The sequence below is a fragment of the Oreochromis aureus genome, linkage group 10 (genome assembly GCF_013358895.1).
Source record: "Oreochromis aureus strain Israel breed Guangdong linkage group 10, ZZ_aureus, whole genome shotgun sequence".
In the NCBI taxonomy this organism is placed as follows: domain Eukaryota; kingdom Metazoa; phylum Chordata; class Actinopteri; order Cichliformes; family Cichlidae; genus Oreochromis; species Oreochromis aureus.
The window spans coordinates 35718076-35745607 of record NC_052951.1 but is presented as its reverse complement, the minus strand read 5'-3'; the positions used below and the strand labels follow the sequence as shown (position 1 = coordinate 35745607).

General features: G+C 42.4%; 1 protein-coding gene across 2 annotated transcripts; it reads left to right on the top strand.

Annotated features, from left to right (window-relative positions):
• The first annotated feature begins 1877 nt into the window (after window positions 1-1877).
• Window positions 1878-25574, top strand: oatx (organic anion transporter X). 2 transcript variants are annotated; one of them, XM_031754423.2, is made up of 16 exons: window positions 1878-2035; window positions 2240-2353; window positions 2459-2626; window positions 3652-3725; window positions 3807-3936; window positions 4041-4144; window positions 4221-4375; window positions 4452-4620; window positions 4717-4840; window positions 4912-5027; window positions 5201-5255; window positions 5383-5542; window positions 6406-6514; window positions 9385-9463; window positions 9551-9678; window positions 25249-25574. In XM_031754423.2, the coding sequence occupies exons 2-16, from the start codon at window positions 2327-2329 to the stop codon at window positions 25334-25336; spliced, it is 1686 nt and encodes a 561-aa protein (XP_031610283.2). In that variant the 5' UTR covers window positions 1878-2035; window positions 2240-2326; the 3' UTR covers window positions 25337-25574. The 2 variants fall into 2 exon arrangements, with proteins under 2 accessions (XP_031610283.2, XP_031610282.2); XM_031754422.2 differs by having other exon boundaries at window positions 1890-2035; window positions 2216-2353.
• Window positions 25575-27532: the final 1958 nt, after the last annotated feature.

The window sequence follows — 27532 nt, the reverse complement described above, 5'->3', positions numbered from 1 at the left end:
ATTTTTTAATAATACTTTGCACTGTAGCCACTGGAACTTGAAAACATTTGGATATGGCCTTGTAGCCCATTCCTCACTTACGAGCAGCCACAATGCGCAGCTGCAGGTCCTCACTGAGTTCCTTTGTCTTAGCCATGACTGTCCACAGACCACCTGCAGAGAGCTGCTGTTTTTCAACTGTTGAGTTGATCAAAACAGCTATTTTCAATTAATCAGGGTAATTAGGATGCTTTAGAACAGCTTTGACTATTTGGAATGGTATGGAACTTTGGATTTTCCCAGAGACTGTGACAGTTTGTAAAGGGTATGAATAATTCTGGACATGTTACTTTTTGCTCAAATGTAAATAAAAGCTGAGAAATATTTTTTTTCCACAATGATGCGTCTTGTTTATTATCTTTTGTGAGACGCCTGTGTCATTTCCAGTCAAAAAATAACTTGCTAGTTGAATAAAAGTAACTTTAAGTCAAAATTTGCCAGGGGTATGAATAATTATGGGCTTAACTGTATGTTCACCACGCTCAGAGTTCTGGCTGCACACCTGAGCATCGGTGCTGTGATCAACTGGTTTCAGTTACCTGCGGTTTCGGTCATTGATTAGTCAGCCTTGAAAGCTCGCCAGCGGTCAGCCGGATATTTAAGTGCGATTTATTGTCAGTTGTCACAGAGACGTCACAGCTGCTCCAACTGTGAGTGAGGCGTACCTGGATGGGACACACCTGAGAGGTGTGTAGGCTACCCGTGTTCAGTCTGATACAGATGTTCAAACCGCACACGTTCACACTGAGGAGGCCCGGTCTGACCTTTCACCTCTGAGGGTTAATCAGACTGAGCGTGATGGATGATTACAGAGGTCGGTAATGTTCAACTGAGAGACGGTGAAGCGTGACGCGAACAATGGCGAGTCATCGTGAACAAGGCAGATTCACTAATGACCTGCACACAGACAGACTGGGATGTTCACTAAACATTTCTTTTGTCCCGTAGCTCACAGACTGATTTATGATTGGTTGATTTATTTGTTGATCAGTAGAAATTCTGTAGAAACAGTTTAATGTTTGAGACATTTTGTATTTCCAAAGAGAAACTTTGTCACAGAGAGAAACAGCCAAACAAGAACTGAACAATTCAATTTATTTTCAATTCAAAGTCTAAAATCAGACAGTTTTTAAATGGAGTCTGGTGTGGCACACTGACCGTTTAATTTTAAGGCTTTTCAAGAGTTTTTGTGTGACTGAAGAAACATCTCACGCTGTGACCTCTGACCTGTGTCAGTCTTTCTGCAGCTTCATAAACACTCTAAAGTCGCCTGCTCTGCTGTGCCCTGATTGGGTCACTGACACACATGTCACAGCGTGTTCATGAGTTGCTGCCGCCACCATTCGGAAACCTGCTGAGATGATTGTTTATAAAAACTCTGCTGGACGAATTCCAGCGAGGAGCTAGGACACGAAAACAGACGAGTCCACGCGGAGGGGGGTTCAGAGGACAAGTTTCCACAGTTTTCAGCTGTTTTGAACACTTCCTGATGAACTGATGGGCTTTTATTTTGAAATCACGACAGTATGACTAAGATACTCACAATAAAGTCTTTTATTTTGAAAATCTAAATGTTTTTTTAATTTTTGTGTTCTATCCACTTTTTCTCTCTCGAGGTGTGCCGATACAAACTTATTATTACTGATACATGATTACATTCCTGTTCCTGATCTTCTGCTCCAGTGTTCCTGTTCTTTATTAAAATACTCGGGTCGCTGTCAGAGCACAGACCGCATTAGTTCTCTCTGATGGAGTGCTACAGTGTGATCGTGAGTGTTTCCTCCCTGCTGAAGGTGGATGTTTGGTTGGGGGTGATGTTGGTGGTGACCTTGATGGTGTCGCCAGTGTCTCACAAACATTAACTGAAACACAAATAGGAAAACAGACAGAGTGTCCTAAAGTCACTGATTAGTGTCCAGTCACTCATTTCCTCTCAGTCTTTCTTCTGCCAGCTCCGTCAGTCGCCCCTCCGTCAGCGGGCCGTCCGGCAGCCTCTGTAAGTACTCTGAGTAAATCCTCTTTCTGCCTCTGCATTCTCCTCAGCTGCAGACTGTAATCCTTTAAGAGCTCTTACCAGACTCCATGCAAATATTTCACAATTTTAGACTCGAGAAGAAACTCGGAGCAGTTGTTTTCATGTTTTTCACTCTAACCTTTGACCCAATTACCTGCTCAGGGCTGCAGTTTGGTTTCTTGTCAGGTTTTTTCTGATGGAACAAAAGCTCAGATCCTGAGAACACCTGGAAGCACCTGAAGATACCTGCTGCTATTTGTTGTTGTTGCTGAGATGGGGTTCGCTGATCTGCTGGATGAGGTGAGACACTTAAATTCCTCCTATACAAGAAATAACTTCACTGTCCAGGTGTGTCATACAGGTGTGTAGGGTTAGGGTTAATTTGTTTCCTGTTGTTATGGCAAGGTTGGTGGGTTTGGCAGGTACCAGTGGATCCACGTGACCCTGATCAGTTTACCTGGTTTGCTGATGGCGAGTCAGAACCTGCTAAACAACTTTGTCTCTGGAGTCCCCACTCACTACTGCAGCATACCAGCCAATCACAGCTTGAACAACCTGTCGCACCTTCACCAGGTGACCTGTCAGCCTGACTGTCTACCTGTCTGGGCATTTTAGTGCAGGCACTATGATCACTAGTGGTGCAACGGATCAAAAATCTCACGGTTCGGTTCGGATCGGATCGGATCACGGTTTTAAGTCACGGATCGGATCAATTTTTGGATCAGCAAAAAAAGAAAAAAAGACAAAATTTTAACATTTACTTATTAACTTATTTAATAAAGCATTCAACTCAAGACTCATTATTATATATATATATATGTATATATTATATATAATATATACATACATATAATATATATATAATATTATTATTATTATTATTATTATTATTATTATTAAATAAAAACAAATTAAGGTGCAGTATAGAGCAGTACAGGGCTTTGTATCTACCACTCCGCTGTGATATAACGAGCGGTCACGGTCACGTAGCTTTCCGTTGCCCTGGAGCTCCACCCATTTGTAGTTTGAGCAACAGAAGATGCCTGGGACAGCTCAGCCATAACTTTAAACTTTTCCTGCTCATACATGCTTGGAACGATCTTGTCACTGAAGTGGACGCGCAACAGGATATCATAGCGTGGCTCAAGCACGTTCATCGTAGTTTAAACTCCTTGTTTTGCACAAGGGAATACGGCCTCCTGTCTGCAGCTAAACACCCCAATAGCTTTTGTAATAGCTTTAGCCCGGTTGGATTGGGGAGCAAAGGGCTGCTTAAATGCCGCAAACTCCTCTGCTCCTCCCCTTGGACCGCTAGCACTGGCCATAACTATCGCTTGACAGATTGACCACGCGCACCATACACATACTTTTTTTTCTTCTTTTTCGAATCTTCGGATCACGTGCGTCCCGAACCGTGGAGTGGGATCGGTTCGGATTACGGGTCAACCGTGATCCATTGCACCACTAATGATCACATTTCTTTAGTTTTCTCAATTTTACTTCCTTAAATCAATAAATCTGCTTGTCAGAATGATGAATCAGTTCCTTGCTCTGATTGGCTACTCAGTGGGATGGATGAATGTGATTGGTTGTTTCAGGTGGATGAGAAGCAGCTGCTGAAAATGTTTATCCCTCCTGATTCTTCAGGAAATAGACTGGCCCGCTGCAGGAGGTAAGGTTTCCTTCCTTCTCCTCAGTTCTTTAAATAATAAAAATGACCGTCACATCATTTCCTGTTGCACCTGTTGTGCAGGTATGTCAATCCTCAGTGGCAGCTGTTAGTTGCTAACAGTTCCACTAATGTTAGCCACCTAGAGACCGAAGACTGCATTGACGGATGGACCTTTGAGCAATCAGACTTTCTCGCCACCACCGTCTCCGAGGTAGCGGCAGGCACATGGCGAGCCTATTAGCGTGCATTGCCACAGTTGTGTTAATGAGGTCACCTGTCTCTTACCTATCAATCTCTCACATGTGTGCGTCGCAGTGGAGGTTGGTCTGCTCCCTCCGTCCTCTCAAACAAATGATTCAGACCATTTATATGGGCGGAGTTTTAACGGGAGCCATAGTCTACGGCAGCTTATCTGACAGGTGAGAGTTACCTGTGTATACCTGTTCATTGTCTCAGGTGAGCAGTGCAATCAGACCCCCTCTGTCTATCTCTCAGGTTTGGGAGGCGGTCTGTTCTGATTTGGTCATACCTGCAACTTGCTGTGCTTGGCTGTAGCTCCGCCCTCTCCCCCACATACTCCGTCTACTGCATCTTCAGGTTTCTGAGTGGGATGGCGGTGTCCGGGGTCATCATCAACGGAGTTTCCCTAAGTACCTGTCTACCTGGTTTGCTATTTATCTGTCCACCTGGGCACTTGTCTGTCTTCCTAACTGAGTGTCTCCTCAGAGGTTGAGTGGATCCCAACCAAGACGAGGACAGTAGTCGGCACACTCAGTTCCTTCTTCTTCACCTTTGGTCAAATGGTCCTGGCCGGGCTTGCATATTGGCTGAGAGACTGGAGGAAGCTGCAGATGGTTGTCTCTGCACCTCTCTTCCTGTTCTTCACCTACAGTTGGTCAGTCAGACTTTTAAAAAAAAGACGTGATTGGTCAGGTGTTTCTCTTTGCTCTCCGATTGGTCAGGTAGTTCTCTCTGTGCTCTGATTGGTCAGGTGGTACTCAGAGTCAGCTCGATGGCTCGTTTTGAACCGGCGCTCTGAGGACGCATTGAAGAGTCTTCACCGAGTTGCTCGGATCAACGGGAAATCAGAGATGATCGAAAAGATCACTGTTGAGGTAACCTGGCCACCTGTGTAAAAGTGCAATTTGTCCATTCAGATGCTGAGCTCTGTACCATGTGACTGCAGGTGCTCCACTCTCACATGAACAAAGAGATTGAGTCGGCGCATTCAACATTCACGGTGTTCGACCTGCTGAGGACCCCGGGGATGAGACGCATCTCCATTTGTCTGATGGCTGTCTGGTCAGACATACACCTGCTCATATGCTCACCTGTCTCACCTGCTTACTTGTTTACCTGTTTACCCATTTACCTGGTCTTCTGTTTATCTGCTTCTTCTATCTGTTTTATTTTTTTACTTAATAAAATGAAGCTCCTGTATCCACCTGTAAACCTGTGTACTCACCTGTGTGCAGGTTCTCTACTAGTTTTGCATACTACGGCCTGGCGATGGACCTCCAGAAGTTTGGGGTGAGCAGCACGATACCTGTCTTCCTACTTACCTGCTGAAGTTTCAGTACACCTGTTTAAACTTCTTCTCCCATCCTATTGGTTGGATCTACTGTGCTTCCTTCCTATTGGTTGTTTGTTGTTGCAGGTGAGTATTTACCTGATGCAGATCATCTTTGGAGCTGTAGATATTCCCGCCAAACTGTTTGCATTGGGAATACTCAGTTACCTGGGGAGGCGGGTCTCTCAGGCAGTTTGTCTCTTCTTCTCTGCCACCATCATCTTTGCCAACATCTTTGTCCCCACAGGTACATCCTAATCCTGATCTCGATTCTGAATCTATTTGAGACCCTGGCCCTGATTCTAATTCGGAAACTTATCCCAATCCGTATTCTGACCACAATATTAATTTAGATCCTATTCCAAATCCCAAAATTTATCATAACACTGATTTAGGATTGTGATCCCAAATCTGATTCTGATTCAACCCTGATCCTGATCCAGAATCTGATCCTGATCCAATCTGAACTTTAATCTTAATCCCGATTGTGATACTACCCTGTTCCTGATTCTAATTTAGATCCCGATTCTAAATCCAATATGAATAAAATAAAAGTTTTTTAAAAGAATCCTAATTCAAATCACGGTCCTCGATTCTGACAACGACCCAATCTGTTCTTCGAATCCTGATTCTGACCCTGATATGAACATAACCCTAATCCATTCCTATTCCCTGTCCTGAATTTGATCATGACCCTGATCTTAATTTGGATCCCAGTCACAATCCTAATGCTGACTCTGATTTCAGTTCAGATTCTGATCCTGGTCTGAAACTAATTCTAATCCAGATCCTATTCCTGATCCTGAATATGAACCTGACTCCGACACAGAGTCTAATTTGGATTCTGATCTTTATCCTGATCCAAGTCCCAATCTCTATTGAAGTCTGGGTCTTGATTTTGACCCTGATCCTAATGTGGACCATGATCCCAATTCTAATTTCAATACTAATTCTAATTCCGATCCAAATCTTTGATTCTGGCACTGATCCAGGTCTTTAATCCTAATCCTAATTCTGACCCTATGTCCTATCGTGAACCTGAACAAAATCCTGACCCTTGCTTGAATTCTGATCCTGGTCCTATTCCCAATCCCGTTTCTAATCCCACAGACATGCAGACTCTGAGGACCACGCTGGCCTGCCTGGGTAAAGCTTTCACCTCAGCCTCCTTCACCACCGTTTACCTGTACACCGGTGAGCTGTACCCAACTGTTATCAGGTGATTAAATAAAACCAATGGCTCATATTTAATATTAAATCATGTTAATTTAACTAACAAAAAAACCCTCACGTATCTACTGGCTGAAGCGAGAGATTTAGGATCAAATTGCTGAAACAACTGATTAATGAGTTTGAGTTATATTGTTGCTCTCATGACTTCATAACCACTGGTCTGAATACTAAACATTGTAGCTAGGCCAGGGTCATGTGACTCATCTCAGTAAGTCACTGATAGGATGAGGCAGGGTCTCAAAATGGTTTCACCCGAAACCTCTGCTAAAAATGACCCACACCCTTTTTCACACCTTGACTCATGTGATGAGGCACGTGATCAATAGTGGGTCTATGACCGTCTTAAGGGACACTCCCACAGGGCTTAAAAACTGGGATTCTCCAACATTTCATCTGAGAACTGAAGAAGCTTCTCAGGTGAAACATCTTCATGCAACTTAAAGAAGTCCAGACGCTTTTCTTTCCGAGCTCCTTACACTGCGATGACCTGGAGGCTGAGAAGCTTCAGACATGTTGCCTTGCACTCTATAAACCAAATTACCAGCTGACGGGGGGGAAGCACTGTTCTTTTATTATTATTTAATGCTGACCAATGCTTCTTTATTTTTCTTACTGTGTGGAACTTTTGAATAATAATTCAAAGTTATATTACAAAGAAGTGCAATACAAATTATTAACCTGCTGGCTATTACCATCACACTGTTTCTATAGTCCACCTTATGAAACTTAAATTAGTGACTATTATCTTTAAAGCACAGTCAAAATTACACAGTCTAAACTGTGTAATTTTGTGTTCCAACTACAGGGGGATCACACTCCTCAGCCTCCCTGGGAAAGTCTATGCCAGGGTGCTGGAAAGGAGAGTTCGTCCGTTAGTCGAACCTCGGATACAGGAGGAACAATGCGGTTTTCGTCCTGGTCGCGGAACACTGGATCAGCTCTTTATCCTCTCGAGGATACTTGAGGGTGCATGGGAGTTTGCCCAACCAGTCTACATGTGTTTTGTGGACTTAGAGAAGGCATTCGACCGTGTCCCTCGGGGTGTCCTGTGGGAGGTGTTGCGGGAGTATGGGGTGTCTGGCCCACTGTTACGGGCCATTCGATCCCTATACAACCGTTGCAAGAGTTTGGTTCGCATTGCCGGCAATAAGTCGGACTTGTTTCCGGTGGGTGATGGGCTCCGCCAGGGCTGCCCTTTGTCACCGATTCTGTTCATAATTTTTATGGACAGGATTTCTAGGCGCAGCCAAGTGGCGGAGGGCTTTCACTTGGTGGCCTCAGAATCTCATCTCTGCTTTTTGCGGATGATGTGGTTCTGATGGCTTCATCGGTGGGGGCCTCCAGCTCGCACTGGAACGGTTCGCAGCCGAGTGTGAAGCAGCGGGAATGAGGATCAGCACCTCCAAATCTGAGGCCATGGTTCTCAGCCGGAAAAGGGTGGAGTGCCCACTCCGGGTCGGGGATGAGTTCCTGCCCCAAGTGGAGGAGTTCAAGTATCTCGGGGTCTTGTTCGCGAGTGATGGGAGAAGGGAGCCGGAGATCGACAGACGGATTGGTGCTGCGGCTGCAGTGATGCGGACGCTGCACCGGTCCGTCGTGGTGAAGAGGGAGCTGAGTGTAAAAGCGCTCTCAATTTACCGGTCGATCTACGTCCCGACCCTCACCTATGGCCACGAGCTGTGGGTAGTGACCGAAAGAACGAGATCGCGGATACAAGCGGCAGAAATGAGCTTCCTCCGAAGGGTGGCTGGCCTCTCCCTTAGAGATAGGGTGAGAAGTTCGGCCATCCGGGAGGGGCTCAGAGAGAGCCGCTGCTCCTCCACATCGAAAGGAGCTAGTTGAGGTGGTTCGGGCATCTGATAAGGATGCCCCTGGGCGCCTCCTGGGTGAGGTGTTCGGGCATGTCCCACCGGGAGGAGGCCCAGGGCAGACCCAGGACGCGCTGGAGAGATTATATCTCTCGGCTGGCCTGGGAACGCCTTGGTGTTCCCCCGGATGAGCTGGAGGAGGTGGCTGGGGAGAGGGAGGTCTGGGCTTCTCTGCTTAGGCTGCTGCCCCCGCGACCCGACTTCGGATAAAGCGGATGAGGATGGATGGATGGATGGATAAACTGTGTATAAAGTTTGTTTTCTTTTCGTTTTTTCAGTGCAGGAATCAGACAAAAATGTGTTTCTGTTGTTGGGCTTAAATAGAATAATAAGTATGAAAATGTGTAATTCTCTTTTGGTTTTTAAATGAATGTGGTATCAGTTGTTATGAACTTACATGTTTGTTTGTTTGCTGTTTAGTTTATTGTTGTTTTTTCTGTTGTGGAGGGTAGAGTTGTTTTAATAATGAGAACACAGTTGGGCGTGTTGCAGTGTTGCAGCCTGTTCAGTCACAAACTTTATATAAACGTTTTCACACTGTCTGCGTAACGTGGTGATTGGTTAAAAATAAACATCAGCACGTTAAAGATGAGTGCACTGAGCTGTAATTACCAATGGCTAACGTGTCTTTATGATTCTAATGCTGGTTAGCTTTTGGGATTAGCATGGAGCAGAGCTAACATTAGCTTACACAGGTGAACAAGCCCCGCAGATGGTGAGGTTCAGAACCCCGTGGACTTCCATAATTAACCTCAGTGTGTGAAGACGACTCTCCTCTGCTAGCATAATGCCAAACATAAGAAGCTGCTCTTTGAGGACGTGAACTTTTAGTTCTTCTTACTCTGATAAGCTAAATGATTTGTTTCCTTGCTACATCATGTCATTTCCCGTTTGCTGTCTGTTTTATGTCATACGTAAAAATATATAAATGGCAGACAAAAAAAAAAAAAAGACATTTAGATCATGTGATGTGTGCGTGTGCTTTCAGGCAGACGGGAATGGGCTTCGTCTCCACCATGGCAAGAATTGGCAGCATGGCGGCGCCCGCTGTCCTCATCCTAGATGAAGTAATGTCACTAATCTAACCGTCCTTTGAATATGATCAAGGTCATCAATAAAGGCAAACACTTTACTGATGGGACGACATTTCCCAGGTGCTCCCTGCTCTGCCTAGCTTGGTATACGGTGGCTCGGCCGTGCTCGCCGGCTGCTTCGCCTGCTTCCTGCCAGAGACGCTCAACGTGCCGCTGCCCGACACCGTCGAGGACGTGGAGACCAAGTGGTGAGCTACTAGCTATCTGCTAGCTTTACCAGAGCCACCTTCGTTGGCTGGTTAGCTTCGTTCACTGGGCTAGCTGTGGTAGCTGCATAGAGCTTGGGAACCATAATGCATTCTGGGTAGTACTGCCATGTTTTAGCTTGCACTAAATCAAAACAAAGACAAACACTGAAGACAGACAGGGATCACAGAAAGGAGCTAAGATTAACCACAGAACAGAACTAGAAACATAGAAATGTACTTAAATGTGACAGAACTAGAACGTAAATCACTTCATAAACCCAAAATAAATCACAAACCCACCAAACTCAAACACTGAGTCACAGAAACCATGACCGCTGCAGGTGCAGTCTTTGTTCTCCGTCAGAGGTCAAAGGTGAAAGGAGGACTTGGGTGCCCAAGGTGTAAAAGGAAGTGAGTAAGGTTTATCTATTAAGTGCTTTTCATAGACAGGCAGTCACAAAGCGCTGTACACAAAGGTGAAAATAAACCGTTAGGTAACAAAATCGACGATATGGACCAGGGTCTCAAACTCAATTTAGCTGGGGGGCGCTGGAGGGGGAGTCTGGGTGGGGCTGGGCCGCATCAGGTTTTCTACAAGAAAGGCATTGTTAACAAATTCCAATCTTCTCAAATCTCTTTATTTTTTAACACAAAATAAGATGAAAAATAAATAAACAAATTAAGAATGATTAAGAAAATAAATTAATCTGTAATAATTAAATAAAATAATAATAATAAAATTTTTCTAGTCAGTGACCTTGTGAGGTTTCTTCAGTCTTCTATATCTGCTGTATTCACATTCAAATGTCTATATTAGCAGTTCTTTAACCTTCTCCTGAACATAGAATTTTTATTTCAAACATGCAAATATAACTGAAATAACAAGAGAAAAAACAAATACAAAACTTAAAAATCATCAAGTTTTCATGTGTATATCTATGTCTACACAATGTGTGTGCTTGAAAAGAAACAGGATGAAGTTTACACTTTTCCTGTTCCTACCCTCTTATTTCAAATTTCATTGCTTACAAATCCATATCCAGAATTAACATTAATGGATCCATACATGTTTCACTATGTGCAACTGTAACACATGAACATACACAAATAAAACTATTTTCAGCACGTAAACAAAAACAACAACTAATCACCCTGTGTTTAACACCTGCTTAATCTCTGAGCTTATTTTATATCTATGTGACAAACACCTGATTGAACACTTAATCCTGGAGTACTTTGGCCTTGATCTATAAAAAATGAGGACACAATGAGACAACTCAGTCACTGAGAGGAAGACTTCCTATAATTATGCAATTTATTATTTTTAAATAGGAGTGTGAGTTTTTGTATTGATGTACTTTTCTTGATCTCCTCTGTACAGGTGTTGCACACACTAACTCCTCTGACTGTAATGCTGTGATATTTTACATTTGTCCTTACTACTGGCTTGAACATAAGGATTCCTCTCAGGTCAGGAGTATTTGGTCTTATTTGGAGCAAGTTCTGAATGTTGTGGGGCAAAGATTTATTTGCTGCTTTGCACATTGTTTGCGCAGTTCTGAGGTCGACCAAATCTTTTTTTTTTTTTGATCAAGGTCTTTTTATTGAACAAAGAGTTGCTTTTAACAACAATTATGGCAGTATTAACAAACAGTCGTATCCCCCCCCCCCCCCTCACCCATCCAGAACATTGTAACTAAAACCCAGCCAGAGAGGAAGGAAGAGATAAAATAAAATAAAATTACAGATAAAAAGTAAATACTAAAATAAATGAATAACAGCAAGGGAAGCAAAAAACAACAACAACAACAACAAACAAAACAATAACAAAGAAAAAAACAAAACAAAACCAGAACCAAACACTCACACACACATTAAGCGATAGTATCCGGACTTAACCTTTCAAAGTAAGTAAGAAAAGGTTGCCATGTGTCATAAAATTTCTGAGCCAAACCTTTTACAGTGTAGCGGATCTTTTCCAGCTGAGTATAGTACATGACATCCTTAACCCATTGCCCATATGATTTGATATGATATGATATACCTTTATTAGTCCGACAAGGGGAAATTTCATAAGGCTGCCGACCTATTGCACGCAATGGCGGCGCCATCTTACCCTCCGACCATACATACATTACACAAAAACATCACATGGGGAAGACAGGTCAGAGAGGTATAACAATGGAACATGCACCACATGAGGAAAGATAAGGAGAAAAAACATAACTCCCCCCAGACTCCAACAGGGAGATCAGTTTGAGAACAGAAAAAAACACCTCTGCACATGAAAAAACTCTTAATACACCAAAGAAACACATGACAAGCAACAGGGATGGGTAAAGGGTGAGAGACAGCCGATTTAGACAGTACATCCGGGCTTGCAGCCTAAGCGTCGAAGGCGTTTGGAGGGGGGAGGGGGATGAGTGTATGTCTGCATGTGTATATATGTCTGTGTGTGTGTGTGTGTGTGTGTGTGTGTGTGTGTGTGTGTGTCAGAGTTCAGCTGAGACAGTGTCCTTTGCCCTGCCAGGCTAAGTAAACAGTTTTCCAGCCAACCCAGGTGGCCTTGCATAGAAAGGGAAGAACAGTCTCCACACAGTCGTTATCAGGGCGTTGTTGTTCAGCTCCAGCCTTGCAACCGCAGCTGGCGCCGAAGGGGTATCCGCATGAGTGATGGTGCTTTTTACTTTAGTGTGAACAGCTCATATGAATTTCCAAGCAGTTCTACAGTCCAACACTGGTCTCTCAATCTCCCGTTGGAGAGCCGCGAGCTTCGCCATACTTGTGCTCTGTGATATACAGGTGGAAATGGCTCTTTCCATTTCAGTAAGATCATTCTACGGGCCAAAAGAGTGCAAAAAGAAAGAAGATCAGAGTGTGATTTAGAAAGACTGGCATCATGAAGCGTCGCCCCAAAAATGGCTGTAAATGGGCAGGGTGCAATTGGAACACCAAATATGTTGGACATGGTTTCAAATATACTTTTCCCAAAAGCTACCCAGTTTTGGACATGACCAGAACATGTGAAATAGGGAAGCAGGCTCTTGTTTGCACCAGTCACATGTGGGGTCAAACCCATCCTTGACTTTGCTCAATCTAGCTTTAGACCAATGGAGACGGTGAACCACTTTGAACTGAATCACCACGTGTTTAAGGCAGATAGATGACGAAAAAATTCTATAGATTATCTTATGCCAAGTCTCATCTGCAATCCGTTGGCCAAGGTCTCTTCCCCATCGTTCCCTAAGTGATTGCAATGTGGACAGCCTAAAATTACTTAACAGCTCGTAAATATAACTGATAACCCGCTTGGCATTTGGTTTAAAATCAAAAATATCATCCAAAAGGGATGGAGGTGGACAGGACGGAAAGCACTCAGTATTAGAAGCAACAAAATTCCTGAGTTATAGATACCTGAAAAAATGTGACTGAGGGACCTTGAACTTGGTCACCAGCTGTTCAAATGAGGAAAAGATATTGTCCGTGAAGAGAGCATTCATTGAAGTTATTCCAAGCTTTGTCCATATGTTAAATGCCTTGTCTGTTAAGGATGGAGAAAACATGCAATGTCTATGCGGTGGTGCATTAAGAGAGAGTTCAGTCTGTTTAAAGTGCCTTCTGAGCTGGTACCATAATTTCAGTGAATGGATAACAAGAGGATTCGTGGTGAAGCTGGAGATCGGTCCCGCCAGAGGTAGTCTGGCACACAGCAAAGACATCAGGGAGGATTGACTCACTGACAGCTTTTCCAGTGTTACCCATGATGATAAATTATCATGATCTTTTATCCAGTACAATAATGTCCTTATATTAGATGCCCAGTAATAAAACAAAAAATTTGGGAGTGCTAAGCCTCCTGCGCTCCGTGGTCTTTGTAATACACTCTGTTTCAGCCTAGGTGGCTTTTTGTTCCAAATGAAGGAAGAGATTTGACTATTTAGATTATTAAAAAATGACTTAGTTAAAAAAAATTGGAAGACATTGAAAAAGATATAGAAATTTAGGGAATATAGTCATAGAATAGAATAGAATTCAACTTTATTGTCATTGCATATGCACAGGTACAGGGCAACGAAATGCAGTTTGCATCCATCCAGAAAGTGCTTTAGTCGTGATATAGATATATTACAATATATATTAGCAATAATATAGATGTGTAAGTATATTACAGAAATGGGTCTATTATGGTATGTTATAATGTACACGGTATGAAGTATGTTATGAATATTCTATAACTATAAGTATGTACAGGTTATGAACAGGATATAAATATGAAATAAAAACTATACAGAAATCTGAGATATACAGTTATACAGAAATGTGAACTATGCAAGTTATAAACAGTTGTAGGATTAAAAATTATCGTATGTACAGAATGATATTTACACAGAACTATACAGTAGTGCAGTTAGGATAATTGTGATAGTGATAAAGTGCTAGTGGTTGTGGGTGTGTGTATGTTCAGTCCATGAGTTTAACGTGGGTCAGATGTCAGGAGGCAGAGTTCAGGAGTCTGACAGCTGTGGGGAAGAAGCTGTTCCGGTACCTGGTGGTCTTAGTCCGGAGGCTCCTGTAGCGCCTCCCAGAGGCCAGGAGGGTGAAGAGTCTATGTGATGGGTGACTGGGGTCTCTGATGATTTTCCCAGCCCTTTTCAGACACCGCTTCCTGTAGATGTCCTTTATGGCAGGAAGTGGTGCTCCGGCGATGCGCTGGGCAGTTTTCACGACCCTCTGCAACGCCTTCCGGTCCGAGGCAGAGCAGTTCCCGTACCAGACTGTTATACAGTTGGTCAGGATGCTCTCGATGGTGCAGCGATAGAAGTTCACCAGGATGTCTGAGGACAGGTGGTTCTTCCTCAGAGTCCTCAAGAAGAAGAGGCGCTGGTGAGCCTTCTTGACCAGCTTGGAGCAGTTGGTTGTCCAGGTGAGATCCTCGGAGATGTGGACTCCCAGGAACTTGAAGCTGCTCACACGCTCCACAGCCGTCCCCTTAATGTGGATGGGTGGATGTGGGTCAGCATTCCTCCTGTAGTCCACGATGAGCTCCTTGGTCTTCTCAGTGTTAAGCAGCAGGTTGTTTGTGTGGCACCACTCAGCCAGACGATCCACCTCCTCCCTGTAGGCGGTCTCATCGTTGTCACTGATGAGGCCAATCACCGTGGTGTCATCTGCAAACTTAATGATGGTGTTGGAACCATCAGCAGGTCTGCAGTCGTGGGTGAAGAGGGAGTAGAGGAAAGGGCTCATCATACAGCCTTGTGGTACACCAGTGTTCATTGTGATTGTTGATGAGCAGCGGTTATCCAGTCGGACATGTTGGGGGCGGTTGGTCAGGAAGTCCAGTAACCATTTGCAGATGAGGGAACTGATGCCCAGGTCTGTCAGTTTCCTGATGAGTTGTGAGGGGTGGATTGTATTGAACGCTGAACTGAAGTCTATAAACAGCATTCTGTTGTTGTTGTCCAGGTGTGAGAGGACAGAGTGCAGTGCGATGGAGACTGCATCCTCTGTGCTCCTGTTCTGGCGGTATGCAAATTGGTGGGGGTCCAGGGTGGGGGGGAGACAGGATTTGAAGTGTGCTAAGACCAGCTGCTCTAAGCACTTAGTGATGATGGGGGTGAGTGCTACTGGGCGGTAGTCATCTTAATGATATTTAATCTACCACCCAGTGAAAGAGGCAAGGACTCCCACTTTCCAAAATCCACTTTTAGCTTAGACAATAAAGGAAGATAATTAGTTTTATACAAGTCTTTATGGTTCTGCGTAATCCAAATGCCCAAGTATTTGAACTTGTTATAGCTGAGTTTGAAAGGTGCTAAAATAGACGAAAGTTCCCCGGTTATTGTACCTAAAGGCATTGCCTCGCTTTTCCCGGAATTCACCTTATATCCAGAAATTGTCCCGAATTCCTTAAGTATATCTAAAAGTTTAGGGAGGCTATTTGAAGGGTTGGAAATAAACAAGAGCATGTCATCGGCATAAAGAGAGACTTTATGTTCGACATCCCCACGATGTATTCCCTCAACATCAACACAATGTCTCAGAGCAATAGCTAGCGGTTCAATTGCGATGGCAAAAAGAAGAGGTGACAAAGGGCACCCCTGTCGTGTGCCACGCTGAAGCTGAAAAAAGGGGGACAGACTATTGTTGGTCCGAATGGCCACTACAGGGGAACAGTACAATACTTTTATCCAGGATACAAAATTACTCCCGAAGCCAAATTTTTTAAGCGTATTGAAAAGAAAGTCCCATCTCACCCGATCAAATGCTTTTTCTGCATCAAGCAAAATTACAGTTTCCAATACATTACCTTTGACATGGCTATAGATTATATTTAATAAACGTCTAATATTAAAAAATGAATACCTATTTTTGATAAAGCCTGTCTGATCGGGTGAGATAATGGAGGGCAGATGTTTCTCTAAACGGTGGGCCAACACTTTAGCAAGGATCTTGGTGTCCGTGTTCAGCAAAGATATTGGACGGTATGAGCCACAATCTAAATGATCCTTATCCTTTTTTAGAATTAGGGAGATCACTGCTTGACGCATTGTTGGAGGCAAGGATTGTGAGAGGAAAGATTCTTCAAAAGTTGACTTTAACAATGGGTTCAATTGGTTAGAAAACTTCTTGAAAAAATCAGAAGGATACCCGTCAGGGCCAGGAGCTTTTCCAGACTGCATACTCCGTATGGCCATTTCAATTTCAGCATTAGAAATGGACTCCTCCAAACTGGTGGCCGCATCTTCTCCTAAGGAAGGGATATCAAGTTTCTCAAAGAAATTTTCTAGTGCCAGGTCATCTTTAGCTGGTGGGGAGCTGTATAAAGTCTGATAGTATTTAAAAAAACTATTATTTATACCTTGGTTATCCGTACACCTTATTCCCTGGTCATTCTGGATCTCAGGGATAGCTTGGTTAGCTGTTCTTTGTCGTAGCTGATGAGCTAGCAGCTTGCCTGTTTTTTCTTCATGTTCATACGAGTAACTACGCAGCTTCGAAATTAGATACTCAGCCTGTTTTGTAGATATAAGATTATATTCAGTTTGTAATTTCAGCCTACGTTTATATAATACCGGATCAGGGGAATGGCTATATACAGCGTCTAGTTTAGTAATTTCGTCAGCTAATTGAAAGAGTCGCTCAGTATCATTCGTTTTTTTTGTTCGCACAAAATGAGATTATCTGGCCTCTCAGATATGCTTTTAGGGATTCCCAAACAGTTGATGGTGACATCCCTGGGATTTGGTTGATAGCAAGAAAGAAATCTATTTGAGACCTAATATAATTAACAAACTCTTCGTCTGCTAACAATACTGGATTGAATCTCCATGGCCGATAATTAGAGTAGGCATTGGGAATACGCAGTGAAAGAACAACAGGTGAATGATCTGAAATCACCATGGCCTTGTAATCACAGTCTGTTACTGAAGGGAGGAGTTTTTTGTCCAGAAAGAAATAATCTATGCGAGTATATGTTTTATGGACATTAGAAAAAAAAGAATACTGACTTGAGTTTGGGTTACGGAATCTCCATACATCAGCTAACCCATAGCTATGAAGAAAACGCTGAATAACACCTGCTGATTTTGAAACAGGCGTGCTTTTGTGCGAGCTGCGGTCCATAGCAGATAATGAGCAATTTAGGTCCCCACCAAAAATAATAATATGTGTTGCCATGTTGGGAAGCCGTGCAAAGACGTTAGTGAAAAAACTATGGTCGTCCCAGTTAGGGGCATAGACATTTGCTAGAATCAAGGGGAAACCATATAAATGTCCTACAACTACAACAAAATTGATCAGTGTTGCTGAACTATGAAATATTTTGGGTGCAGTGTATTTTTTACATACAGGTATAACAGAATAGCTTTAGTGTTGTTGTTTATTTAAACTTGAGTATGAACTTATACAAAATGCAGCAAGATATTAAAAAAACAGTTTTATTGATTAAAAAAACCCACACTATATCGGATTCATATCGGTATCGGCAGATATCCAAATTTATGATATCGGTATCGGTATCGGACATAAAAAAGTGGTATCGTGCCATCTCTAGTTCTTATCATCTTTTCTTATTACCCACAGCTACATCCACATCTGTTGGGCCTAGGCTGCTCACTAGGGCTGGGAATCATCACTGATTTCTATAATCCATTCGATTCGATTCAATTTCAAAAATATTCTGCAATATTGCATAATTTTAAAAAAGTTTAAATTTCTTCAGTATTGAACAGCAGAAATTAGGCTTTCTTGTCCGAGGTCATTTAAGTAAGAAAAAAAAAAAGACAGCGGCCGACAGCGCTGTAAACAACGGTAGACTGGTGGGTAATAAGTGAATGAATAATGCCGAAAACAGAGATTTTTCGATGGGAAACTGTTCTTGAAGTACAGAGAGAGAGAGAAAACTGTGCATGAAGTGTGATTTTATCGTGGTGGAAGCAAAACAGCAAAAGTAAGAGTGAATTAATGACGACTTGTATCAAATGTGAAGCGTAGTTTGCTGCTTCTTTTGCTGCTGGTTCAGTGAATTTTGGTTGGAGAGACAAAACCTGCAGCTCAGAATCAGCGCAAAAAAGACGCAAACACAAAGCGCGGACACATCAGAATCAGAGCTGTCGGCTTTCAGCCCCGACGGCGTGTCCGTGTACAGGCCGTCAGGTGAGAAAGCGAGAAAGAGAAAGCTGATTCTGATGCGTCGGTGGGTCCGCTCTGTGTTTACGGCTTTTTTTTTCTTTTTCGTTTTTTAAACTCGAACAGCTGGTCGCACCGGTGAGACCCAGGAATTTGTTTTAGTCACACCATTGAAAATTTGATCGCATTTGCGACCAAATTGGTCACACTCTAGAGCCCTGAGAATGTATATTGGATGGGTGTGTGTTTTATATGTGTTTCCCCACACTTCATTTCTTTTCATTTCATTTTTTATTTTGCTTCACACATGGTACAGCAGTAACTCATTTCCTATACACAAACCTTCTTTTCAAAAGTAACACTGTTTCCATGCATGAAAAGGGGCAGGAAGAAGAATAAATTCTTATTAACACCTGCCCCTATATATAATAATACAAGTAGGCACTTACAACCAAAATACACTCTGGCACTACTCTGTACACAGCAAAACAAAACAAGTAAAACACAGTGTGTCATGTACGGCAGTATAATAGAACAATAGAGAGTATATAATGACGTTTGATTTATGAGATCCTTGACCTTATAGAGAATTGCCCGAGACTTTGATATTTTGCCTTTGATATGAGTAATGTGGGGAATCCAGGATAGTTTGTGATGTATTATCACAGGAATTTATTTCAGATAATCTGTTTAATTCAGTGTTATTTATTGTCAGTTTATTATTGGTAGAATATCTTTGATTCCCAAATATTATGAATTTTGTTTTACTCAGGTTCAATGTTAATTTATTATGGTCAAACCAGGTCTTCAGATTATTTAATTCATTTTCTAGTTCATTCAGAAGTTGTTCCAAGTTACTTCCACAGCACAGTAAGTTTGTATCATCCGCAAATAATATTATTTTCAAAGACTTTGAAATTGCACATATCTCATTAATGTACAATATGAAGAGCAGCAGCCCCAAAACTGATCCTTGGGGAACCCCACACACAACGGGTTTCAATTTTGACTTTATGGCATTTATTTGGGTGCATTGTTTACAGTTTTTAAGGTAACCCATGATAATGCCACCCCTCTGACCCCATATGTACATAGTTTGTTAAGTAACAGGCTGTGATCAACTGTATCGAATGCTTTTTTTAAATCTAAAAAAACTCCGACAGCATATTCTTTGTTTTCAATAGCAGTTGTTACTGTATCTATAAACTCCATTAAGGCATGCGTTGTGGTCCTTTTGGGTCTAAATCCATACTGCTGTTCATATAGTACATGGCTTTTTATGATAAAGTCATATAATCTATTGTAAAATATTTTTTCCAGTATCTTAGAGAACTGCGGTAGTAGAGAGATGGGCCGATAGTTTGTGAGAAGATGTTTATCTCCAGCTTTATATATTGGAACTACCTTTGCAATTTTCAGCTTATCAGGGAATAAACCACTTTGTAATGACAGTTTACAAATGTAGGTAAATGGTTTCACAATACATCCAGTAATATCTTTAATTAAGTGCATATCAATGCCATCACAGTCAGTTGATTTCTTGGAGTTAAAGCATGTAACTACATCAATAATTTCCTCTTCATCTACTCCCCTCATAAACATTGAGTTTGCTACATTAATAGTTTTAGTTTTAGGAGGGTGTCCAGTTTTTGCAGTGTCTTTAGCCAAGCCAGGACCAACATTAAGAAAAAAGTAATTAAAGCCATTTGCAATTTGTTTTATGTCACTAGTCATTGTATTTTGTATGAATGGAAAACTGAAGAACATGAACTTATCTTCTGAACATGGCTTCTCTTGCCTACTCCTTGCTGCTAGAGACCTGGCAGCGCTTCCTCTCGCATAGCCGAGCCACATTTGGCCTGAGGGAGGAAGCAGTTGAGACCTTCAGTATGTCTTGAAGATGATCATTAGTAAGTGTGGACCTGTACTTGGACTTATTAAAGTTCAAGGTGAAGAAGAGCTTTTTGCACAAGTATGTGCTCCCAAAAAGCCACATGGTCCGCTTGAACATTTGGGAAAGCCGAGGGAAACTGGGGCTCAATTCTCTCAAAAGTTGATCAAGCTTGTTTGTTTTTCCACTCACCTCCCTGAACTTTGCTTTGAGTTCAGAGTTGCACTGCAGCTCAATGAGCTCCACTGAAGCACAGAAGGAGCATCTTGCACATCAAAGGAGAAGGGGTCGGCAAAAATGTGAAATGTGGCTCTGTTCGTCTTGGAGTCAGCAAATCTGTGATCAAATTCCTCCTGTAGCCTCAAAATGACATTAACATACTTTTTTTCCTGCATCCACGAGTGCCTTGGATGCTGGGAAATGGTAAAGGTTTGTCTGAGAGAGCTGAGCTTTCCATAATGCAAGTTTTGTGGAGAATGCTCTCACGTTGTCATAGGCAGCACTGACAAGTTGCCCCTGGCCTTGTAACGTCTTGTTCAGTACATTAAGCTCATGTGTTATATCAACAAGAAAAGCTAAGTCCATGAGCCATTTGGGATCACTTAGCACAGGAACACCAACTCCATCCTTCTCCATGAAGGCTTCACTTCTGCTCTCAACTCAAAAAAATCTCCTCAATACATTTTCCCTGCTGAGCCAACGTATCTCGGTGAAGTAAAGCACATCCCCACATTCTGACTCCATTTCCTCTTAAAAAGCATGGAACGTTCGGTGCTTTAAGCCCCTGGATCTGATTTGGTTGATGCATTTCACAACAGACATCACATTGTTAAACTTCAGGCATTTGCTGCAAAGGACCTGCTGATGGATAATGCGGTGCAGAGCAATGCCTCCTCCACGCCCTCCTCTTCCAGTTTTATTTGAAGTGCCACCAGTCCATTTTTCCTCCCCGTCATTGATGGCACTCCATCTGTTGTTATTCCAACAAACCTTCTCCAACATTCTCAAGGACATCACACAGCTTGTGAAATATCTCCTGAGCGTTGGTCTGGCCATGCATTGGAATTACTGTGAGCAGCTCCTCCATCACTTCAAAACTGTCATCAACACCACGGACATATATTGGGAGCTGGGCAGTGTCGGTGGTATCTGTGGTCTCATCAAGAGTGACTGAGTATACACTGAAACATTTGGCTTTCTCACATGGTTGGTCATACTTCACAGGTCAGAAATGCGATCTGCTACGGTGTTGGCAGAAAGGCTGATGTTGCTAAGCTGACCTTCCTTTTTCCGGACAGACTATATTTGCAGCCTGCAATATGCATTTTTGACAAATTCCCCTTCTGTGAATGGCTTTCCTGCTTTAGCAATCAACTCACTAACCACATAGCTAGCTCCTACTGCTGAATTATTTTCTTTGGTTGCTTTTGTTAAATTACCCCAATTCTTTGATCTTCGGGCTGAAGGAATAACAACACTCGATGTTTAATGCTCAATCAACAATCACTTTAATCAATACGATTTTCTTTATTCCATATAACACTTTCAGCATTACAAACATCCGGACGGGAGGTTTGCACAGGAGGGTGTCCAGCAAAATCTTGAAGTGTCTGACTGTTTCTCACATTCTTATAGCTTCGGCCCCCCTCCAAAGTCATAAAACCTAAACATCCACATTCTTTCTCTCTCAGTGAGCCTAAGTTACAACCTTGGCTTCCTGTTTTTCTCCTCCTGTGTGAGATGGGAGAGAATCTCCCGTGCAGTATGTTCTGTTCTCGTTGTAATCAGAAAAGCAAGGCCATAATTATCCGCAAAAAGTATTTCTTATAAATCAGCAGTGTAATGCATCATAAAACAGTGTAGTATCCCATTCCTGTTTTTTCTCAGAATAAATAATCAATTACAATCAAACAATCAATCTGCTTGTCCCTCTCTAGTCTAAACAACAGTGTTTCAGTAACTTTCCACTAGAAGATGGTCCCCTGTTATCTACTTTCCCCCAGGCAAGTGTGAGCCAGAGTCTACAGCATTCTACCCCCCAAGGACACATCGTCAAATGCCTTTATTTTCAGGGCCGTGTCCACTTAATACTACAATATATGGTTATATGGCATTTTAGTTAATATAAAGCATAGAATTGAGGCACTTCAAATAATTTAATCCCAACACTTTCTTGAAGAAACCTTGCTGCCTCAGTAGATATGTTTTAAGATTGCCAACCCGGTTGGCTCTCTCATCTCCCTGGTATTTTGCATCCACCTCAACATGTCTAGTTGTGTAATGACGTTTCAAATTGCATTCCTTGTGCACCGCAACTTTCTCTGTGCAAATAAGACACATCGGCGTGCCCCTGTGCTCAAATATTGCATTTCCCACTTTTCCTGAAATTGTCGGTGCTCATCACCAACCTTTCTCTTCACTGCAGGCTTTGAAAAAGACATGTTTAAATGTAACATATATAATTCTACTTGGTGTCACTGTCGCATTGAAGTTTCAAATAAGCGTTTAGTCGATGGATGAGAAACATCTCAACGCATAGAGAATGTCATTTCTGCTTCTTTTTCTTGTAACCAGAACGCGGCGATCAACGGATAAAAGCCCGGTACCAGTCTCCTTTGTTTTTACACTCAATGTTCATGTCTTTCATGATGACATGAACACCGTGGCATTTGTAGATGGTAGAAAGTACAGGGATAGCAAGCGCAAAAAGGGCGACTGCTCATGGACTGTTACCCGCCGGGCTGTTGTTACAGGAAAAAGAAGCGGAAATGACACCGTGACATATAACAAATAACATCAGCTGTTGTTGATTACATTTGTTTTGACTACTTTTACATTATATTGCAATATATGTAATGTTCATGTGTGAGGCAATGCAAACATAGTGATGCAAATAAAAACATCGACCCACACATTACGGTGCAACCGCATAATTAGTCCGGGTTACGGGGACTGTTATTGCCGATAAACAGGTGTTGCTATATGACTGCAGACTAAATTAGGCTGCATCCTTACTTTTCTTTTATCCCGCCACTTACGCATCACTTTGATTTATTTTGTCAAAGAGAGAGACCTCATATTAACTCTCAAATTCCCATTGACATGTGTGTATAAATATCTATATGTATAATGTCCCGCTGGACAGCAACTTAAAAAAAAAACTTTTTTGAAGTGTTGTGAACGCAGCGTGCTGGGGCGAATGTCCGCGTGTGCCCAAACGAGGCAGCCAGCCAGGCACAGAAAAAGAAAACAGTCCAGGCAACGCTGCTGTAACTTTCACTCATTGAGAAATGTTTCTCTGCTTGCATCAAGCCCGGCCGATGTCCCGCCCCTGGGGTCCATATCCCACCGTGATTGGTAGGTTCGTTCAGCTCCGCACACAACACTGTAAAGTGTCTTACATATCAAACTCGTGGGCCGCACTAACATTAAATTTTCATATTAAGGCGGGGGCCAAAAACTTGCGGTGGCCCGCGGGCTAATTGTGGCCCCTGATATAGACAATACAAAAGGTTACATGTAGATAAAAATGTAAGCTTAAAAAAAACAAAACAAGCATTGATCAACAGAATGCCTGTTTAAACAGAAAAGTTATAACTGCTTTTTAAAAGAATCCACATTGTCAACCAAACTTAGTTGTGGTGGTAGACTGTTCCACAGACTGAAAGGCTCCGCCCCCTTTGGTCTTCAGTCATTTTCAGGGAACTACCAACAAACAGAGTCTGTTAGCGGAGACAACGAGCAGCAGTGTGTTTTGTAAGAAGCTGGGATAAATAATCTGGGGCCTGGCCAATTAGTGCTCTGTATGTTAAAACAAGGATTTAAAGCGAATTCTAAAATCTATTGGGAGCCAATGTAAAGAATATAAAATAGGGGTAATGTGAGCACACTTGCTAGAAGATGTTAGTAGCCTGGCCGCTGCATTTTGTATAGGTTGGAGGCGAGAAAGAGATGATTTCTCCAAGCTGGTAAACAGGGCATTACAATAATCTAAACGCGATGACACAAATGCATGAACAATTTTTCCCAGTTGAGCTGAGGAGAACATATGTCACAGTTTAGAAATGTTCCTTAAATGAAAGAAAGATTAGTTGCTAGAAAGCCAATCAGAAACCTGGGTTAAGGATTGGACTAGGGTGCTTAACCCTAGTCCAGCCTTTCTAGCCAGACAGTTCTCACTCCCGAAGTGTAACATCCCGACGTTTTGTCACGTCCCGCGGCGTTCCTGAGGAACGCGAAAGGTGACCTTCCGCGTTCTAATGGTACGCGCCGGGTTATGGTTGAAATCCAGTGGCTTGACGCTCCTGCGGTAATAGACGTTCCAGCCACGTATTCCAGCCCTAAACCTAACCTTCTCCCTAACCCTAACCATAACCTTATTCCTAACCTTAACCAGCAGTGTAATGACGTGAAATAGTGTTTTCCCAAGCGTTTTTAAGAAAATTAACGAACATGTGTAGATTGAGTCCAAACGGTTCTCATATTTTCTAATTTTTCCGATCTCGTCGGAATGTGTTGGGTGGGCGAAAATGTAATATCTTGACGATTTGTCGCCTAGCGTAAAATGTTACGCTTTGGGATGAGAACGTGTTGATCCAGCCTATCCAGCTGATGAGGCTTAAAGGACATATGCAGCTGAATGTCATAGGCATAGAAATGATAAGAAATAATGTCACTAAAAGATTGAATGATGCCAGCTAAAGGAAGCATGTAAAAAGAAAACAATAATGAACCCAAAACTGAGCCCTGTGGAACTCCGCAGGTTAGGGGGCAATGATAGAGGTGAACCTGATGAGTTTTCAAACCCAAAGGACCATCTCTCTCCATTTCCTCCATTATCAACGCGAACTTGTTTGAAAAAGTACATTCCACTGGTGGAATCACGATTCTGAGTTCTGGTACCTAAATTAGCTTCAGTGGCTGTGTTAGCATCACTAGCTGTGTTAGGTTAATTAGCTGTGATGCTAACATCCTACTTTTGCTCTCTCATAGACTGATCAATCACCTGATAATTAAAGATATAAAATCACATGTCTGTCTTTGTAAAGGTCTGGCAGACGCAGCGCCTCACAGCAGGAGTGTGTGGCTTTAAAGGAGCTCAAGGAAGCAGAAGAAAGTGGCCTCAATGCACTCTGACCAACAAGACGCTGCTGCATCACACCATCAGGACTAATCAAAAGGGGACTGACTGTTAACCAATCAGGTGTTTTAAGATACAGACCAATGAAAATATCCAGAGTAAATTAACTAGTGATTATTGATTGATCTCTTGTAATTGATCAGATCAGAACAGCAGACAGTGATGATGATCAATAATTAATAACACTCTTATTATTGTTGTATTGAACCATCATTAATAAAGATTTTAATCTGCTCCTGAGTTTTGACTATCAGGCTTCAGGAAGGAGCTGCTGTGAGGGAAGCTCTTCCTGATCAATATAAATTTAATATAAGAATATTGATTATCTGACACTCAGGCAGAAAGCTGCGAGCTTTGTACACCAGCACTGCTGGGTAACATAAAGTTTTTACTACAGGGCAAAAAAAAGATCCATTTAATCCACTCTGACTGCTCACCTGAGCTAAACTAATTTGGAAGTGAAAGTGGTTCTTATATAGTGTAAGGAGTTTGGAAAAGTGTCTAGACTTCTTTGAGTTGCTTGAAGACATTTCACATCTCACTTGAGCAATCAAGGATCGACCCACCAACCTTCTAATTAGCTGATGACCTGCTCTACTTCCTGAGCTACAACCACAAAAGCCATCATCAGTGGAGCTGTGATAGCACAGGTCAGCATGGCAACAGGTAAACAAAGAGCAGAGTATCCATGAAGACATGTCAAACCCTGACATTCATTGAGTTTAACAGAGTTTTACCTGACTGGACAAAACACCCCTGAAAAGTCAAAGGAGTTTGCAAAGAAAAGCGTCTGGACTTCTTTAAGTTGCTTGAAGACGTTTCACCTCTCATCCGAGAAGCTTCTTCAGTTCTAAGGTCAAATGGCCGAGAGTCCCAGATTTAAACCCAGTGGGAGTTTCCCCCCAAGGGGGGACAAAGGACCCCCTGGTGATCCTCTAATCACATGAGCCAAGGTGTGAAAGCGGGTGTGGGACCTAATCAGCCAGGGTTTCGGGTGAGCTCATTGTGAAACCTGGCCCCACCTTGTCATGTGAATTCCTGAGGTCAGATGGCCCAGGATGTGAGTGGGCGTTAAGGCGTCTGGGGAGGGAACTCAAAACTGGATTATAGATGGCAGACAGTTGGTGTCGTAAACCACCGCCTCTGTTCAAAGATGGTCGCTCACAGTGGACATAGATGGCCTCTTTCACTCCTCATTCAAACCATCTGTCCTCTCTGTCCAAAATGTGAACACTGGCATCCTCGAAAGAGTGACCTTTATCCTTAAGATGCAGATGGAGATGCAGTCCATCTGCATCTTCGTCATGTCGAATGACCAGCGGATAAACTCTCAGGTTGGTAATAAATGTATTACATGTATAAGAACAAGCGTCATGTTAACAAATGATATCCGTACAGTAACGTTTATGCTTATTGTAGCTGTTAGCTAAAAACGCTAATTTAGCGTAGTTTGCCTTGGATTCAGCTTTGACAAACAAATATGATCGACTGTTTCTAGTAGAATTCCAAAGTTGTCATCTTGTACCCTGTCAGAGCCCTGTATGCTTGCAGAGACCCCTACAGTAGGGAAACATGCAAAACAGTGTCCAAACCTTTGTATTTGAGCTTTATTTATGTCTTACACAGCATCCCAACTCTTTAGCGAACTTAATAACTTTAGCTAAAGTGAATAGTTAGTCTAATTCAATTATCTGACAGAGTTCACATCAACGATGTGTGTCTTCTTCACTCTCTGCTCTTAGTTTCACTTACAGTTTTTTCTGATGGCTTGAGCACATTTTTTGTAACTATTGGCTATTTTTGCAAAACACACAAATAAGAAAACTCTTCACCCAATCAGCAAAACATTGTAGTTTTCTTGTAAAAGCGAATAACCTTTGCTTAACTCACCACACCTTTGTAAAAATGGTATTTTTGTATCAAACAGGCCATCAAATTAATAAGCACACAATGCACCAACTACACACTGATGGTATGAATGAAAAACACACCTGGCTTTTGCTTTCTCTGTGCACAAGGTAGGCTATGTCAGATTGAGCTCATACTTTTGTCATAGATCCGTAAGCATAGAGGGATCCAAACTTCAAGTACTGGTGTTTATTCACACACATCAAAACAAACACAAGTGTTTACAGTTTTTTCTGAATGCTTAAACCCTAACTGTGATTCTTATAGCACAATTTCTAAAACTA